At 41.3% G+C, this 20,387-nt stretch overlaps 1 protein-coding gene across 2 annotated transcripts in view; it reads right to left on the reverse strand.

Moving 5' to 3' along the window:
- Positions 1-20,387, reverse strand: part of ACOT12 (acyl-CoA thioesterase 12) — a 74,627-nt gene that overhangs the window by 8,254 nt on the left and 45,986 nt on the right. For both annotated transcript variants that reach the window (XM_017870939.1, XM_017870938.1), the window contains exons 6-12: positions 14,801-14,957; positions 12,558-12,677; positions 11,600-11,750; positions 10,877-10,932; positions 10,534-10,597; positions 9,465-9,548; positions 2,527-2,660 (exon numbers count right to left, since the gene is read on the reverse strand). In XM_017870939.1, the coding sequence (XP_017726428.1) occupies positions 2,527-2,660; positions 9,465-9,548; positions 10,534-10,597; positions 10,877-10,932; positions 11,600-11,750; positions 12,558-12,677; positions 14,801-14,957 (766 nt within the window). The remainder of the gene's footprint in view (positions 1-2,526; positions 2,661-9,464; positions 9,549-10,533; positions 10,598-10,876; positions 10,933-11,599; positions 11,751-12,557; positions 12,678-14,800; positions 14,958-20,387) is intronic.

The raw sequence follows: 20,387 nt of genomic DNA on the forward strand, positions 1-20,387 counted from the left end.
CTGTTTTACACACAATTATTTTCTCTAGGATCAAGTAAAACATTGTGAGGACTCGTAAATCATATAGTCAGTCCAAGAAGGATTGTTTATATAGATAAAGAAATGTGGCGTACTGGAAACAGCACTAGCTTTGGAGTCACACAACTCTCTTTTGACTCCCAGATTGCCACTTACTCGCTACATAAGTTGCGTTAGGCAAGTCATTTTATTTTTTCATCTATAAAATTTAGATAATGATACGTGGGGTTATTGCAAGGATTCAGCTAAAACACCTGAATCATAGTAGATGTACAAGAAAAGTTAGTTGAATAAGAATTCATTCATTCATTCCCCCATTTGTTCAACTTCAATTTGGCCAGAATGTCAAGTGGCAGAGAATAGTGGGAGAAACATTTTTAAAGCATTTAACAGCAAAGTTTAGGCATTGTTATTCCTAAAAGCTTTGTACTAGTAGAGTATCTACTAAACTGATGCAAGAAAATTGAGAAGTGTTCCCCTTCTCTCAGAATGATTTATTGTGATAATATTAACCATGACGTATCATTCTGATATGGGAGGTGGGCAGGGAAGTGTTGGATAGAGAAGGGAAGGGTCACTGGTGAGGGCTCCGCCCTCGGGCCTGTGCCCACAGACCTAAATGAGGACAGGCATTTCTGTTTTCACACCCCAAAAGTTACCTTTTGGCCCACCACACCCCACATCCTGTGCCCATAAAAAACCCGAGACCCTAGCAGGCATATCCAGCCTAGCGGGCTGGATGTTGAGAGGAACAGAAGAGCACACCAGCAGATGCTGGCAGGCCATCGATGGTGGAAAGACATGGAATTTGGTCAGGGGTGGTCAGAGGAGAGTCTGGTGGCTGGGCAGCCTGACTCCAGAAGAAGACCACCTTCCAACTCTATCCTCCTTCTGGCTCCCCATCCATCTCGCTAAGAGCAACTTCCACCACTCAAAACCTTGCACCCATCCTCCAAGGCCACGTGTGAGCCGTTTTTCCCAGTACACTAAGGCAAGAATCCAGGATACAGAAAGCCCTCTGGGTCTAACTGAGCTGATTAACACAAGCTGTCTGCAAACAGCAAAACTGAAAGAGCACATCACAACACACACCCACTGGGGCTTCTGGAGCCATAAACACTCAACCCTAGATGCTGCCATGGGGTCGGAGCCCAAAAAACGCTTCCCACGACTTAAGTGTCTGCATGATCCCTCTAGAGGTTTGAGCAGCATGAAGAAACAAGCCACACCCCTCTCGCAGGCCCTACCAGGAGGATAAGGGAACTCCTCCCATTTAAACTCTAGCATCTGTGCAAATGTAACACATGACCTTAGAGATGTTTCACTTTAGTGGTATTAAATCATCTATTACATGGTATTTCTAAATCTCTATCACAGTGAGTTTTAGAAAATTTAAAGATGAGCCTCTATCTTGTCAAGATTAGGAAACGCTTAACATAATAGGAAGCCCATCTCACCAACCCTTCCATGTCAACAAGGTGGCCATGAAGCCCTGTGGGGTGCTATAGCCAAGGTGGCTGGGCCTCAGTGCAGCTGGTCCCCATCAGTGCAGTTGGCAGGGTGCACAGCGCTGTACTGTGTTCCAGGAAAGGGCCGGGGAGTGGAGGAGATTGGATTAGGGATGTGGGAGACAGGGAGTAGCAGGAGTAGGAGATGTAGGCTAATACCAGCAGGGACATCATCAGGAGGGGGAGCAGGAAGGCATGCTTTTCACCTCGGGGCTTGCACAGCTTGCTGTCTTAGCTTCTCACCAGGGAGGGTTGCTTCACAGAGAAGTAAGGAACTGCCAATGAAATATTGAGAGTAGGCAGGACAAGTGGATAATCACTTCCTCAAGAGCAATGAGGTTGCATATTAAAGTAGAAGAGTGTAAAATTCAGAGCATGACAGACTTGGGTTCCAATTTGGGTTCCATCACTTTATTGTCTGTGCAATCTTGGCAAGTCTCAGAACCTCTTAAATGGAAATAATATCGACCTTGAAGTTACTGGTAGAATTACAATAGATGTGGGTAAAGCAGGTCAACTCAATATAGATGATAAGTGAGCATAACTTTTGTTTTGTGTCTCTCAATATCACCTGATGCAGTATTCTGTCCAGAGCAAACTTTATTTTTATTTTAATTTTTGACAGGGTCTCCTGTGTTGCCCAGGCTAGAGTGCAGTCGTGTGATCTTGGCTCACTACAGCTTTGACCTCCAAGACTCATGCAATCTTCCCACCTGGGCCTCCCGAGTAGCTAGGACTACAAGCATGCGCCACCATGACCAGCTAATTTTTGTGTATTTTACAGAGAGGCTTTCACCATGTTGCCCAGGCTGGTCTTGAACTCCTGGGCTCAACTATCCACCTGCCTCAGCCTCCCAAAGTGCTATGCCCGGCCAAACTTTTAAAAATACTCTTTAAACAATGAGTCACATGCTGGACGGTGGAGATGGACTGCAATATGGAGATGATCTTTTACATGATGTCAAGGTTGATTGAGAAAAATTTTTAAGTTTGTCCTTACACACAATGGGGGTCCCACAAAGGTCGCTTTGTAAAGTCAGACAAGAGACGATAAGCCAAATGTGCTGGACTTCCCACGTGCTTTTCAACCCAAACAGATAAAACATCATGCTCTTCCAGAGTATATATTTTTATCTAAAAGACAACAAAAAAAATTACATTACAAAAGAAAACTGATGCTTTTACTTTAGAAACCATACGCATATATATGTAGTCAAAGACCAATTGCAGTAACTAAGGCATCTTATTTCCTGGATGAAATTGAAGCCGCATGGCAATTTCTCTTCAAATACTGGGATGTCTAGAAGTCTGTCCAGGATGCTGTAGTCCCGTGTCCTCTAAACAATGTGTGACTTGAGGGTGGGCTATTTAATTATTGCACAACAGTTTTTTTTTTTTTCTCATGAAAAATGTAAAAACCTAGACCTTTCTCTCCTTGTCTGTTTGTGATGTTTCCCTGCCTCTACTGAGGAAAAAAAAGAAAATATCACCAGACTGCCAGGCAGGTCAGCACCTCATCTCCCTCAAAAGAGCGCAGTCAAGGCTATAGCTTAGGACACTTTCCCAGGATGTCAGGCATGTCTTCAAGTGGGCTGAGGGGATCCAGGAACTGAGTCAACCACCTCTAGAACCATCTCAGCCTCTCAGCAGGGTCCCTGGAGCACCATATTTCCTCAGCACGAAAAATCCTTTCATTTCTGAATCACTGTGGCTGGATCATCCTTCTGAAGGGCCAGTTCCTGGTTTCCTAATGCACATTATTCCTTAGGTAAGAGGAGGCATGCCTTGGGGAGCCATTTGACATACACTTAAGCATGAATGCGTCCCGTGCTACTCTGAGCTTTTCTTCTACTGTGTTTTTGACAATAATCAGAGATGTGTGTTCAGCTAAGAAAACATTTCTATCCTTCTCATTTTCTTTTCTCTTTCAGGGTACTTTGAAGCTAGTGTTGAAATTTGCTACCTTATAACCATTCCCATGGCAACAAGCTGTGAGAAAACAAACAAATATGGGGTTAGGACTTCACTGCAGGAATTAAGCAGATGGAAAAAAATCAGGCTGTAAAGGAGAAACCTTTATTTAAATATAAATATTATCAGTAAGAGAATGAAGAAATGAGAAATTAACTACAAGCAGCTCAGACACAAGTGATTATTTGCTTATATCATTTAACCTCTCCAATTGAACTTGCTTCCAAGCTTCCCTTTAAATCCAGCCTGCAAAGGAAGACATGATCGAGGCTGTCAGCACTTATCAAACACCAAGAAAACTACAGATGGGGCTCCAGGTGGCTGGTGAGACTTGCCCTACTTAGCATGGGCATGCCTAACTTTGCGCCCAGCACAGGGGGAGTTGAAGGAGGTTCGTTGGTGTATATCCAGAGAAATTATCAGATTTATCCGTCATCCAATCAGTGCTTGGTGGGCAAGTGGCTCTAGGATGGGCTGCTGGGGCTCTTCAATCTCAGAGGAGCTGGGGGCAGGTTGCCAGGGTGAACTCCATAGTGCCAGTCCTATTCTGGCCTTGGGTCAGCCATGCTCCATTCTGGTGGAACGAGATGGAGTGGGATGCAATATTGTGCTGAGCACTTATTAAGAGTTGAATTATGTCTCTACCCTTCCACCCCCAAATTCATGTGCTGTAGTCCCAACTTCCTCTACCTCAGAATCTGACCTTATATGGAAATAGGGTTCTTACAGATGTAATTAATCAAGATGAGGTTGTACTGTGGTAGGATGGACCCCTAATCCAATATGACTGGCATCCTTGTTAAAAAGGGACATTGGACATAGACATGCTTACAAGGAGAACACATGTGATGACAAAGGTAGAGATCCAGCGATGTTTCTATAAGCCAAGGAGTGCCGAAGACTGCCAGAAAATCACAAGCAGCTAGGAGACAAGCATGGAACAGATTGTCCCTCACAGGCTCAGAAAGAAGCAACCCTGTTGACATCTTGGTTTCAGGCTACCAGCTTCCAGAACTGTGAGACAATAGATTTCTACTGTGTCCACTACCCAGTTTGTGGTCCTATGTTATAGCAGCCCTAGGAAACGAATACAGCACTTTCCTAGGTGGCTGCTCCTCAGGCTGCAGTCACATGCTTCTGTTTCCTATCATGGAGCCAAATCAAACATCAAGATAAGTTGTAACCACCACTGAATTCTGCCCTTACAGAGCTCACTCGACTTATCCAATGTCAGGTACAGTACTGGATGAGCAAATTCGATTTTGATCTTTCCCCTAGAAGGTGAGGGAAGCAGAAAGTCCCCATTGCTGTGCTGTCTAAATCAATGATATTGATGCAAACAAAGCAGACAAAGAAATGCAGTAGTTAGTTTTGGTTCTCTTTAAACCCTGCTAAGAAAGACCAGCTTTTGCTTAGTGAAAACATTTTCCAGGAACAGTTCTCCAAGAATATGAATTACCTTTCATAGTTGGGAATATAGAGATTCAATTTATTTATTTATTTATTTATTCGTAACCAACTGATATGGTTTGGATTTGTGATTTCAACCAAATCTCATGTCAAATTGTAATCCCCAGTGCTGAAGCAGGGACCTGGTGGGAGGCGACTGGATCATGGGAGTGGACTTCCCCCTTGCTGTTCTTGTGACAGTGAGTTCTCATGAGATCTGCTTGTTTGAAAGTGTGTGGCACCTCACCCTCTCTCTTCCTCCTGCTCTAGCCATGTAGGACGTGCCTGCTTCCTCTTTACCTTCTGCCATGATTGGAAGTTTCCTGAGGCCTCCCCAGCCATGCTTCCTGTGCAGCCTGTGGAACCGTGGGCCAATTAAATCTCTTTTCTTTAACAATCACCCAGCCTCAGGTAGTTCTTTATAGCAATGTGAGGATGAACTAATATACCAACTCAAATGTTTTCTTTATCATTTGATGGTTGGAGAATTTTATTCTGTGAAATGAAGCTTAAAGCAAGTAGGCTGAAAATCTGCTGGAGCTTGCTAACATTTTATTAGTGATATCTTTTTTTTCATTTTAATAAGATTCTTTTTGAATTTGAATTTGAATGTCTTATACAAATAGTATAAGAGGGCTTTCAATCCCAACAGTTTGGGAGGCCAAGGCTGGCAGATCACCTGAGATCAGGAGTTTGAGACCAACCTGGCCAACATGGTTATACCCTGTCTCTCCTGAAAATACAAAAATTATCCAGGGGTGGTGGCACATGCCTGTAGTCCCAGCTACTTGGGAGGCTGAGGCATGAGAATCCCTTGAACCCGGGAAGGGGAGTTGCAGTGAACCGAGATCACGCCACTGCACTCTAACCTGGGCAACACAGTGAGACGCTGTCTCAAAAAAACAAACAGTACAAGAGGAAACAACTAAAAATTTGAGAATTTTTGTACCATCTATTGACAAATATGTTTTGGAGACTACACTGTGGGAAAGAGGGCAAAAGTGGTTTTTACAGAGCCTTCACTTTCCTTGGAGGTATCTGGACATGACCACGGGGCCAAGTGGGTGGGGGTCGGAGAGGCAGAGCTCTGGGCCCAGCCCCTCCCCCAGCTCCATGGGACTAGCTCCCCTCTGGTCTGTTTCCTATACTAGGGATCTGTCCTGTGTAAAGGTTTTCAGGTGGTTCATGTCATTCTGGCTTTCTCCATAATTTTCCCAGTACATCCCCAGGTCTTCTTTAAATAAAAAGCTACTCCTGTCAGGCCAGTCTCCTACTCAATGCTAATTTCCACCAGGAGAACTTGGCGCAAACTACCTACTGCCTAGAAAGCCCTATTTCTCCCTCAGCAATCCACTCCTGACACTGTCTTCAAGGAGGTAAGAATGGCCTCCTCTCTGAAGTTCTCCCTATATAACTGTCTTCTCTTACTTGGAATTGCCTGTAAGAGCTGACTTTTATGGTTTAAGCACTATAATCTCTCACTTGTTAATAAACAACCTTATAATTATTCTTCAGCTGTTTCACGTACCTTTGTGATGTTTCCAAAATATACATTTTGCTCCTTGTATTACTACAATTAATTCTATCATTATACATGAAACATGAAATGAATGAAAACCATAAGCCCTATCCAATTTCATCACACATACTACAATCTTAGATTTTTACCATCTAATTTATATTGAAAACCTGGAGAAAACATGATTTTTTTTTTTTTTTTTTTTTAGAGATGAGGTCATTTTATGTTGCCCAGGCTGGCCTCAAATTCCTAGGCTCAAGCAATCCTTCTACCTCAGATTCCCAAGTAGCTGGGACTACAGGTGGATGCTGTCAGATCTGGCTTTGAGGAAAGTGTGAGTTTTTTTTTTTTTGTTTTGTTTTGTTTTTTGGTACAGGGTCTCACTCTGTTGCTCAGGCTGGAGTGCAGCGGCACAATCTTGGCTCACTGCAACCTCCGCCTCCCAGATTCAAGTGATTCTCATTCCTAAGCCTCCCCAGCAGCTGAGATTACAGGTGCCTGCCATGACACCCGGCTAATTTTTTATTTTTAGTAGAGATGGGGTTTCACCATGTTGGTCAGGCTGGTCTTGAACTCCTGACCTCAAGCGATCCACACATCTCGGCCTCCCAAAGTGCTGGGATTACAGGTGTGAGCCACTGCGCCTGGCCAGAAAGTATGATTGTTTTTTGTTTTGTTTTGTTTTTTTGACATGGAGTCTCACGCTGTTGTCCAGGCTTGAGTGCAGTGGCACAATCTCAGCCCACTGCAACCTCTGCCGCTCAGGTTCAAGCAATTCTCCTGCCTCAGCCTCCCAAGTAGCTGGGATTACAGGCATCTGCCACTGCTCCTGGCTAATTTTTGTAGTTTTAGTAGAGACGGGGTTTCAGCATCTTGGCCAGACTGGTCTTGAACCCCTGACCTTACGATCCACCTGCCTCGGCCTCCCAAAGTGTTGGGATTACAAGCATGAGACACTGCACCTGGCCCAAAAGTATAATTCTTAACAGACAACTGTGTTGTAAGAATTATTCAATTAAAAGGTGACAGAAAAAATTAGAGTCATATTGGAAATTAAAAACATATAAGCTGTAAAACGTGGGAGAGAAGAGGATAACTCTTCAAAACATTTTTTATCAGATTTTAAAATCAGTTTTCATCATGAGTATATTCTTTAAAGGAGAAATTCAAATTCAATGGAAATAATGCAAGAATATTTCTTTAACTATATAATATCCTCTAGTAACTATCTACATAATAATTAAGAATTAATCATTGATAGCTCTTCTACAACACTAGCAAATTTGTTTGGGTATGCTTTGGGCCACACCCTCCCGAGAACTGAAGTTATAATATATTCTACGACTTCACTAAATATGTTCTTTCACTCCATTCCAGACATGAATTTGTTTTTTCCACTGCTGCTCATGAATGCTCAGATCCCAGCAATGATGAAAGAAGCAGGTTTTATAATAGTGAAAGAAAACAAAGTAGTGAAGCATCTTTTATGCTTCTTAATGCATCTTAAATGCATTAGTTAAACCTGTGTTTCTGCATCACTGAACCAGGCAAAGCCAGAAACTTCACTGGATCCAAATGGGATAAGGAAGACCTTTAAAGGATTTAATAGTGAGGACAAAGAAATCATAAAAGGAAACAACCAAAAACAAAACATTCAGAAGAGGTCAAAGTCAGAGTTGAAAAGAATCGGTGAAGTAGCATCTGAATTTACTTAGATTTTAAGGTAAAGTAACAATATAATTTATCATTCAAACTGGAACACCAAGACACTGTTAATAATTATGATGGGACAACAGGTGTAAGCCAGAACTGTCCCAAGAAAATCAGGACATACGGTCATCCTATTTCATAGGCTGCTGCTTCACTGATGATGAAAATCAGTGCATACTGAAATATGAGCGTAGCCAAAGTGCTGGCATTAGTGAGCATCTCTGAAGTGCCAGGCGCTCCTGTGATCTGGGTGTAGTGGGGAGCAGATTGGCCCTCACAGAGCTTACAGTCTAGTTAGTGTGGGCATGAGCTTCCGAGGGTCTCCTCATAAACCTCTGAAATTAAATAAAATTAAGATCCAAATGATGTATGTCTCTTTAAACCTGATGGCATGCAAAACACTGTAACAGGTCCTAAGAGAGATACAAAGAAGTCGAGACAAAGCCTCTTTCTTAAGAGGTTTATAATGTACTCAGGGAAAGAAGATCCTGTGTAAGCATGTGTAAAAAGTTAAATTTCCATGTAAGGCTTAAATATTAATTTGAGGTAGCTGGGGAAGAAATGTCATAAGGTAGTGTATAATTAATTGAAAAATTGTTTATTTATTTATTATTTTTAGAGACAGAGTCTTGCTCTATTGCCCAGGCTGGAATGCAATGATGTGATCATAGCTCACTGGAGGCTGAAATGCCTGGGTTCAAGTGATCCTCCCACCTCAACCTCCTGGGCAGCTAAGACTACAAGTGTCTGCTACCACAGCTGCTGATTTTTAATTTTTTTGCAGAGATGGGGTCTCATTATTTTGGCCGGGCTTGTACCAAACTCCTGGCCTCAAGGGATCCTCCTGCCTTGGCCTCCCAAAGTACTAGGATTAGTACGTGAGCCAGCACACTCAGTCAAAAAAATTAATTTTAAAGAAGTCATGACTAAAGGAGTTACTAGAAAAAGAAGTTCCTAAGTCAAGTGTGGCAGGAGAGCCTTTATGGAGAAGCATCTGTCCTGATCTAGATCAGGTGGGATTTGGGTAGATGGAGAAGAGAAGGAGGGAGAGACGGGATGTGAGAACCTAAGCTCAGAGATAGGAGCATGTGGGGCATATTTGAAGGACTCCAAATCAACCAGCTTGTAGAGACAGGGCTGAAAAGATGGTTGCCTCTTATAAACAGTTTCCTCAAAAGGTTTTTTTTTTTATCTTAAAAGCCGCAGTAGAAGCAGTAGAACCACCACCACCACCAAAGTTTTCATTTGTGATGGGCAATGGACTATGCAAATACCTGGAGGTGTCCTACCTTTTCCACAGCGCTGGTAACCTCCCATCCCCTTTTGGCTGCCAGTTTTCTGAGGGCCTCCACATTGCTGTCACTCAGGGATGCCTAGAATAGAAATATTTTTAAAGCTATGTGTTCAATACATGGATGTGTGATCATATATTTTCTGCTTAAAAAATGGACACTGTTGGAGGAGGTATGTGTTGAGTCCCAGTGATAATGTTGAGTTTAGAACTAAACTACAGGCCGGGTGAGGTGGCTCAAGCCTGTAGTCCCAGCACTTTGGGAGGCCAAGGCACGCAGATCACTTGAGGATAGGAGTTCGAGACCAGCCTGGCCAACATGGTGAAACCCCATCTCTACTAAAAATACAAAAATTAGCCAGGTGTTGTAGTGCAAACCTGTAAACCCAGCTACTTGGAGGCTGAGGCAGAAGAATCGCTTGAACCCACCACCTGGAGGCAGAGGTTGCAGTGAGCGAAGATTGCGCCACTGCACTCCAGCCTGGGTGACAGAATGAGACTCTGTCTCAAAAAAACAAAAAAACTAAGCTACAGCTAACATATAATTTTTATCTTGAACCCTTAATTTAGAATTCAGACAAAGTAACTGTATACTTAACAACTGGGTATCTATCATTTTAGTTGGTGTCCTGAGCAGAGACAGACTACCTTTCAGTACGACTGATAATCAACATATAATAAGTAAACTTGGATTTCTCTTTACATTCAATGGTTAAAAATATTCAAATGATACTACTTTGTTATTGTTTTTATAAAAATGCAAGCTGATGGGCACATGTCACAGTGAGATGCCGGATGGGACTGTGCCATGCTTCTGGAACATACCTGACAGCAGAGCATCCTGAGTCTGCAGTTTGGGAACTGTAAGAAGTCAAACAAGGCTCAGCTGCCGACTGGTAAGCAGTAACTGATAGCCTGGTTTCGTATCATTTTGACATGACTGGCTGATATAATCCACCTTGTCACATAGCCTGTGTAGGCATAACCTAAGCCAGTTAGGCAAGGCGATTTCCATTTTTGTAATGATAAGACTTCTATACGAAGAGCTTCAAATCATAAAACGTCACCTGCTTGCTGATATCCCAGTGTATGCGAAGTGGAACCTCTTCTTTGTGGGAAATAACATATTTCCTGGAAAAAAAATTAAAATGTTAAATGAGTTTTTTTTTTTCTCTGCATTTAGCACACAACAATAACCTTAGTACTTTCTTGAACTTCTATCAGCCATGGATATCAGTGGAACAATGTGGAAGAACTATTTCCATAAGTCAGTAATCAGCCTTTGCAGCCAGGAAACATCAGACCTTCTCTTTTTCTGTTATGTGGGAATAGAGACCCAGGCAGGGGCTTTTACATAATTTGTCAGATTAGGGAAGACTCCATAAAATCATTATACCTTATGTTCCTTACCTGCCTAGGCGAATTCTCTTGCGTGCAATAGCTCCCCGATAGCGTCTAAAATCATCCTTTAATCAAAAACAAAATAAAAACAATAAAATAAAATAAAATCTCTACTATCTTAGTGTTATAATCCTTAAGTATCCTTCTCCTAAATCAGTCAAAAGGGCTAACTGGGATGTGGCATCTCTCCATGAACTGACTTCATCAGGTCAGAGCCTCTGTGCTGAATCCACAAAGGGCAGTTGCACTGACAAAGGTGTAATCCTTCCAGTTATTTTCTTCCTTTTTCAAAAGTGGAGATTATTAACATTTCTATTACCAGAATTGTACTCAATTCTCACTACAGAGTTTTTAGAAAAAATTAACATTGGCGATCAGGTAATTTCGGGATGAGGGAAAGATATGGTTCCCATGAACTTGGCACAGCATCAAGAGCTAGAGTTAAGGAAGCGAGAGAAGAGACCCAGAAATAGGGCACAGAAGGTGACATCCTACCCACAGCCGTGTGTGGCCCAGTAGAGGTGAAGTCTTCAGGGTTTCCATTATTTGAACAAATGATCAGAGTGCTCCGGGGGAAAAGGAAAAGAAAAAAGCCCACTTCACTTTGTAATGCTGAAAAGAGAGAAAACCAAAGGCAAAGAGCCAAAGAGGCCGTTGCTGGTGGGAGGAGATTCTGGGTAGAGCTCTCTATTCACAGGTCTGGCTATTGAACCTCGTGTGATAATAACTGACCTTTGAAATGGGTTGAATTCTGGGAAACGTGATGAGATTTTCCTTATCATCAGCAGCATTGTAAATGAGAAAAGCACTGTTGATGTGACGCCCTCGGCCTTCAGCCCATTCCTGACAGTCAAAGGCCTCCACGCGAACTCCAACTTCAACACTGTGAAGGGTGACGCAGGGTGGTGGGCAAAGAGGATCTCGACCCAGTAGGCCCTCCTTGCCCACTGCCGCCACCTCCTCCAAGCAACAGGAGGATAAGGGCCTGGGTTATCTTCTTTGTTATCAGCAAATCTGTGCAACTATTAAAATCCATTTTTAGGTCAATGGGCTGCTTTTTACAAGCCCCTAAGAGCATTTCCATTTTACTTCCCCACTTTCAAGTGGGGCCAGGAAGGGCTTTATATACATTCATGAACATATTTTGGCAATGTAGGGGAGGGCTTAAATTGTGCCAAAGTTAAGTTTTCTTCCCTAAAAACAATAATTATGTAACTAAAAAATAAACACTGCAATTAGGAAACACAGATATTCTTTTACATTTAAAAGAAACAAATACTAAATCAAATCTTTTCATTGTGTACCAAGAATAATAAAAATAACTGGGAAGTGGTTTGGATTTCATGGTGGTAATACCAGGTCCATTATGAGTTGATTGACCATCTAGTCACTGGGACTGGAAGGAAAAGTTAATAATTATGCAGGGATGACAGGTACAAACCAGGTCCAACTTGGGCCAACTGGGACATACGGTCATGCTTATAAGACAAAAACCAGTCTGTCACAATTTACTAATTGTGAGAAGGCTCCAAGCAGAACAAAGGGTTAAACGTGTTCATGGATTTTGAAAAGTGCATGAAAAAAATGGAATTTTGTTAAAGTAGTTCCTATACTCACCTCCAGACTGAAATTAAAAATTACATTTGTGCAAGTTTAAATTTCTTCATAGCAGTCTAAGGGCTCACTTTACCAGGTCTGAAATGTATTGTTGACAATGGCAGTGAAGACAAGACGATCTCCAACTGTAGATGGCCCCCGGAACTTAAACATATCTATGGACTTCAGAAAGGGATGTGCCCAACACAGGCGACTGGAGAGACAAAGGGAGGGAGAGAGAAGAAAGCGATCACTCATTCATTCATTGAACAAATACATAGATAAGTCTTCAACCTATTTTCTAAATAAGCATTTCTTTAAACTTGACTGAAATAAATAACTGGCTTATGTGTGTTGAGGGTAGGTCTGCACGCTACCTGCCAATATCTTGGGAAATACCAGGTCCCAGAGTAGTGGGGTCTTTACCCAGATGTTGATGCTTCTACGCCTCTCGTAACAGTCCTACTCTTGTCTCGTTTCCTAGGGAAGTCCCTTGGAACAACAAACCAATGCTTTTTGTTCTAATTTGAATTATAGTCATCTGGATAGCTCATGACTGTAGTCTCAAGAAGTTGTGATCCGGGTTGAAGTGGGGCCCAAGTGAAGGCAGGTGTCCTCACACAATTCCTCAGCTTCACAGTTAATCAAATTCACCCACAGATCAAAAGATAAGATTTTCCCCCCAGAAAAATTACCTGGATTGCTACATAAAGCCTGAAAGGCTAGGAGATACACATTTTATAATTTTTGCGTGTATGACATGTTGAAATAGTTATATATAATATTTAATTTCAGAAAGTTACTTCCATAATTTTCTACATTTTAGATTCCCACTGTCATCATTCAATTACTCTGTGCCAACACCAAGTGAACAGATGCTGCCATAGTTATATTATAAGCCTTTACAAAGAACATGTTCAATTGCTTTACTGTCATTAAGAATGACAATCTCATTTTAAAAACAAGCTCACTTATTTGTGCATGATTTTTAGAAAGGATAACTACAGGTTTCTAACTATAGTCGTAACTATAGACATATCAATAATAAAATTATTTTAATTTGAGGGAAATACAACCTTAGCAATTTTCAACAGTTATGAAAATTGTCAGAAGGGCAGATCCTATTCAAATGCATTTCCAGGGTACAGAGTGTTCCCTAAAGTTGCTCAATTACCTACATCTTTCCATTAAGAATAAAATAACCTTTTTGAAATCAAGGAGTCGTTAAAAGTATTCTAGGCCGGGCACAGTGGCTCACACCTGTAATCCCAGCACTTTGGGAGGCCAAGGTGGGCGGATCATGCGGTCAGGAGATTGAGACCTCCTGACGGGGTGAAACCCCGTCTCTACTAAAAATACAAAAAATTAGCCAGGTGTGCTGGTGGACGCCTGTAGTCCCAGCTACTCGGGAGGCTGAGGCCAGAGAATGGCGTGAACCCAGGAGGGAGAAGCTTGCAGTGAGCAGAGATCGCGCCACTGCACTCCAGCCTGGGTGACAGAGCGAGACTCCGTCTCAAAAACAACAACAACAACAACAACAAAACACAAAAAAAAACCTCAAAAAAGTATTCTAAATATTCTCTTCCTTCTTTTCCTATTTTTCAGTTAATTCTTTGGCCATAATTATTTTTAACCAGCACCTTTAAAGGTCAGACCTAACTGTAAATTGTCTTTGAAAAGGTTTGTAACTGACTGACTTTATTTATTTACTTATTTATTTATAGAGAGGCTGGAGTGCAATGGCGTGATCATAGCTCACTGCAGCTTTTAATCCCTGGGCTCAAGTGATCCTCTCACTTCTGCCTCCCAACTAGCTGGGACTATAGGTGCACACCACCACACCAGCACATTTTTTTGTAGTGTCAGGGTCTTGCTATGTTGCCCAAGCTTGTCTTGAACTCCTGGCATCAAGCAATCTTCCTGTCTCAGCCTCCCAAACTGCTGGGATTATAGGTGTGAGCCACCATGCCCAACCTAGACTGATTATTTTTAACTGTGAAGCCTGTCTTCTATTTCTATTCTGCATTTACTTTGTCATAAGCTATCAAGACAATGAGTTGCAGTTTCATAAGATCAATATTCATAATTTGGAATAAAGTATTAAAACTGTAATCTCATTTTTATTTTTGAACCAAATATTTAAACATTCACCTTCAAACAAAAGGACAGATTAATTCTAAAGTAAGCAAGTAAATGATTTAGAAATCATTATAAAAGGCAACATTTTCCTCAGTCTTTTCCTTGACTTCTTGAGTAGCCCAAGAACTGGATCTCAGTCCCTTTCTATTTTCTCCTCACTGGTCCCAAAATCATATGCCAAAGGTCAAAACCAAGAACCTTGCAGAAATAGTAGCCACCGTCTCCATCCAAGCCATAATCTGGCCACCGAATGTATTTCCGTGATGGTTTGCGTGGGGTGGGAGGACCAGTTCAATGCTCTGAACAGAGGTGCCCCTTGTGGAAACTGCTCCTTTCTCTTCATCAAAAAGGAGATCTGAAAAGTGGATGTAAATATTAATGATGGTGGAGTGAACCATAGGCCCTGGGGCTCCAGCTTTTCCTTCCCGGCAGCACATTCAACTCGGATTTATAGAAAAATTAAAGTGTTCTCAAAGGCTTAAGACTGAGCAAATTGACAGGATCTACAGAGTGACTCTTAATGGTGAATATTTGCAGTGAATTGGGTTAAGATAACATCAGAAAGGGCCTTTTAGAGATCGTTTTCTAGCCTATAAAATAAGTCTACTGGAATTTTGATGGAAAGAATGGTTACATTGAAACTTGAGTTGTTCGTGGTAGGGTAGGGATAGATCAGGACAGGAAGGGGCAGAAATGTTGGGGGTGATGGATATGTCATTATCTTGATTGTGGTGATGTTTTCACAGGTGTAAACTTACGTCAAAACTTACCAAATTGTATGCTTTAAATATGGGCCATTCATTGTTTGTCAATTATACCACAATAAAGTTGTTAAAAATAAAGGAATCTGAGCTACAAAGGACAAGAGACACCAGGAAGCTTGAAACACTACCTTTAGAATGGAAATATGGCCCCCTGTGGAAACTGTTTGTAATGATTGCAGTCACAAGCAGGAAAGACACAATCTGTTATACTTCTTCATGTCCTTCTGCTTTTGTTTTTTTTTTTTTTTAGACGGAGTCTCACTCTGTCATCTAGGCTGGAGTGCAATGGTGCAATCTCGGTTCACTGCAATCTTAGCCTCCCAGGTTTAAGCGATTCTCCTGCCTCAGCCTCCTGAGTAGCTGGGATTACAGGCGCGTACCAGCACACCTGGCTCATTTTTGTACTTTTAGTAGAGACGGTTTTCACCATGTCGGCCAGGCTGGTCTCAAACTCCTGACCTCAGGTGATCCGCCCTCCTCGGCCTCCCAAAGTGCTGGGAGTACAGGCCTGAGCCACCGTGCCTAGCCTTTCCGCTTCTTTTGAATCATATCTGCTCCATTTACTAACAAATTGGTTTTTACTCTTAACAATGGAGAAATTTGACTGCAAAGCAGTAAAATGTATTCAATTATGCTTTTTGCATCATGAAGTGAACCACCAGCTAGGTTTCCAGCTCACATGCTATTGTTGGGGACCGGGGAAAGGATTTACAACTTGGGGGACCATCCTGGCTGTACTGTCAGAGGCAGAGCTGAGCTTGCAGTGTGAGAGGGAAGATACGCCCAGTAACTGTTGGTGCTCTCGGCACAGTCACAGCTGGTGATCCAGAAGTGTAGTCACAGAAACCCTTAACTCCACTTCCTAATATAATTTTTAGATTTATCATTAATTGATGGTCTCTTTTATTTTTTCTTATTTCCATTGATCATTTCAGTCCCCAGCTTAAAACAAGTCAGTAGGTACCCACTGTTCTCGTATAAAACCCCAAATCCTTCCCATGGCCTGCAAGCCCTGCCTTCCTGGTCTGGCCTCGCTCTCCCTCTCCCTTTGCTCCAGGCACGTTGGTCTTTTTTCACTTCCTGAGGAAGTATTATCTTCAACAACAGGGCATTCGTCACATCCCTGCTGTCTACAGCCATCCCCCTGGCCACCACCACCTGTGTCTTCAATTTCACTCATACTCTGTGGCCCCTGCTTGGTCATCACTTCCTCAGGGGAGCCTTCTCTGACCTCCACAGCTCAGCCTCACCTTCAGGGTCTCTCGAAGGATCTTTCTTTCATGGCTACAGTTTTATGTTATTTGTGTGCCCTTTTATTATGTGACCCACTAGATCCTAAGCTTTTTGGTGCAGCGACTATGGATTTTTTTTTTTTTTTTTTTTTTGAGACAGAGTCTTGCTCTGTCGCCCGGGCTGGAGTGCAGTGGCCGGATCTCAGCTCACTGCAAGCTCCGCCTCCCGGGTTCACGCCATTCTCCTGCCTCAGCCTCCTGAGTAGCTGGGACTACAGGCGCCCGCCACCTCGCCTGGCTAGTTTTTTGTATTTTTCAGTAGAGACGGGGTTTCACTGTGTTAGCCAGGATGGTCTCGATCTCCTGACCGGGACTATGGATTTTTAAAATTCTCATATAATTCTGAACATAGGTGCTCAATAAATATTTATTAAATGAAATGAATGAATAAACAACTTAGCTGATTTCCTTAACATTCATAGTCCTTAATCTCAATAGAATATTTTTAGGTAATAAAATAGTTGTACTGACACTTCTGTCTGCTGTTGATGAGAGTCCCCACTGGTCCCCATGTTTGCTTAGAAGTATCAGACACTCAACTATTTCCAGTTTGGTGGGTGTGGAAGAGTATCTCATGTTGGTTATAATTTGCATTTTCCTGATTACTAATGAGTTCCAACATCTTTTTACATGTATATTAAGCATTCTTGTCACCTCTTCATGAAATGTCTCTTTATATCATTTGCTTCAAATATTGCTTGTCTCATTTCCAGAGATTTTTTTTTGCATGTTAGACATTTCTCTCCATTCTCCACATCTCCCAACCTCCCTTACACATTTCCCATTTCTTTGTCTATCGGGCTGCATTCTAGTTAACTCTTTCAGATCTATCTTCCAGTTCCCTGTCTTCTCTGCTGTTTCATTCATTCACTAAGTTTCAAATTTTAATTATTACATATTCTTTTTTATAGAAATTGTCTTTCTTTGTTAAACCTTCTAGGTTATCTTTTTTTGTTCTTGCATTATACTCTTGATACTCTTTTATTTCTTAAAACATATTAAGCGTCTTACTTCATCTTACTTGATAAATTCATTATCTGCTGTCTTTGTGGGCCTCGTTCAGACTTTGTGGGGCCTGGTGTCACTTCCAGATCTTGGTGCCTTGCTTATTTCTGTCTCTTATGATTTTTCACTAGGATCTCATATTGCTTGGATCTTTTTCTGTGGAAATTCTTGAGAGCTGGCTTTAAAGTCATTTCTTCACAAAGGAGCTGCATTTGCAGTTGCAGATCACCTGGGGTCCTACAACACAGCACCACTGTACACTAAAGTTTCCTTGTTCTGTTTTAGCCCAGACAGATCATGTGACTTCTGAGGATCCAAATCTGCATGAGGATGCACTTGTGATTGAATTCTCAAAGGGAAATATTTTTTTTCCCCTTTCTACCTAAGGCTAAGGCTCTCTGGAGGGTGGAATTTTTCTAGTTGACTCACTGAGGGAATCACCTTTAGGAGGTTCCAGCACCAAGGAACGTTCCCTGATCCAACCTTCTCCCTCACATGGGCCCCTGGTTTTGTCTCCTGAGCCCAAGCAGGTCCATTACACACAAGCTCTATGTCTTCAGGCACCTGCTAGGTTCTCCAGAACAAATGCCAGCCCCAATGCTTCCTTGCACTGCTGCATTTGTGCTTTCTCACCATTTCTGGACTTCAAAGTTTTCTCTTATTTTTCTGCTGGCTGAGATGTGCTTGCAAAGATGTTTGTAAATATTTTCCAGAAATTTTGGTTTTACACAACAATGAATCCACTATATTGCTAGAATCAAAATTGAATCACTTTCTAAAGTGATATTTAAAAGAAATATGCAATCTTAACCCTTCCCATTTCTCTGTCTAAAATTGATTTTATTAGAAGATGTTTTTTACATACCCCAAACTAGTATTGATTGAGGTTGTTTTCAGGCTAATGTTGCTTACTCAAATGGTACATTTTTTGTTTAAAATAAATTGATACAATTACCTGACTTCAAATTATGCTACAGAGCTACAATAAGCAAAACAGCATGGCACTGGCATAAAAACAGACACATAGACCAATGGAACTAGAACTAGAACTGGGAACCCAGAAACAGATTCACACACCCACAGTGAACTCATATTTGACAAAGGTGCCAAGAACATACACTGGGGAAAGGACAATCTCTTCAATAAATGGTGCTGGGAAAACTGGATACTCATATGTAGAAGAATGAAACTAGGCCACTATCTCCTATGATACACAAAAATCAAATCAAAATTGATTAAAGGCTCAAATCTAAGACCTCAAACTATAAAACCATTACAGGAAAACATTGGGGAAAGTCTCCAGGACATTGATCTAGACAAAAATTTATTGAGCAATACCCCACAAGCACAGGCAACCAAAGCAAAAATCAACAAACGGAATCACATCAAGTTAAAAAGCTTCTGCACAGCAAAGAAAACAATCAACAAAGTGAAGAGAAAACCCACAGAATGGGAGAAAATATTTGAAAGCTATCCATCTGATAAGCAATTAATAACCAGAATATATAAGGAGCTTAAACAGCTCTATAGGAAAAAATCTAATAACCTGATTAAAAAATGGGCCAAAGATTTGAACAGACATTTCTCAAAAGAAGACATGCAAATGGCAAACAGGTATATAAAAAGGTATCGACATCACTGATCATCAGAGAAATGCAAAGCAAAACTATAATGAGATATCATCTTACCCCAGTTAAAATGCCTTTTATCCCAAAGACAGGCAATAATCAGTGCTGGAGAGGATGTGAAGAAAAGGGAACCTTCATACACTGTTGGTGGGAATGTAAATTAGTACAACCCCTATCAAGAACAGTTTGGAGGTTTCTCAAAAAACTAAAAACAGAACTACCATCAGATCCAGCAATCCCACTGCTGGGTTCACAACCACAAGAAAGGAAATACTGAAGAGATATATACACGTCCATGTTTGTTGCAGCCCTGTTCACAATAGCTAAAATTTGGAAGCAACCTAAGTGCCTATTAACAGATGAATGAATAAAGAAAATGTGATACATATACACAACAGAATACTATTCAGCCATAAAAAAAACGAGATCCTGTCATCTGCAACAACATGGATGGAACTGGAGATCAGTATAAGTGAAATAAGGCACAGAAAGACAAACATCGCATGTTTTCACTTATTTGTGAGAGCTAAAAATCAAAACAATTGAACTCATGGAGATAGCAGAAGCATGCTTATGAGAGGCTAGGAAGGGTTGTGGGCGGGTAGGGATGGTTAATGGGTATAAAAATGTAGTTAGAAAGAATGAATAAGACCTAGTATTTGACAGTACAACAGGGTGACTATAGTCAATAATAATTTAATTATGTATTTAAAAATAATGGGTATCATTGAATTGTTTGTCACACTTGAAGGAGTGGATACTCCATTTTACATGATGTGATTATTGCACATTTGTATGCTTGTATTACAATATTTCATGTATTCCATAAATATATACACCTACTATATGCCCACAAAAACTGAACTGTGTGTGATAGTGATGGTCTCTGAAGGTGGGACGTGACATGGTAGGCAGACTTACTTTTTAATTATATGCCTTTTATGCATTTTGCATTTTTTACCCTGTGCATGTACTATCTCTTTAAAATAAGTTTTAAATAATTATAACCTAAAAAAATTAAGAGAAGGCCTTATGAGAGACATTGTAAAGACTCAAATATAAAGAAGCTCCTTCTTTTTTTTTTTTTTTTTTTTTT

This window comes from Rhinopithecus bieti, unplaced genomic scaffold, assembly GCF_001698545.2.
Source record: "Rhinopithecus bieti isolate Rb0 unplaced genomic scaffold, ASM169854v2 scaffold_5216, whole genome shotgun sequence".
Taxonomy (NCBI): Eukaryota; Metazoa; Chordata; class Mammalia; order Primates; family Cercopithecidae; genus Rhinopithecus; species Rhinopithecus bieti.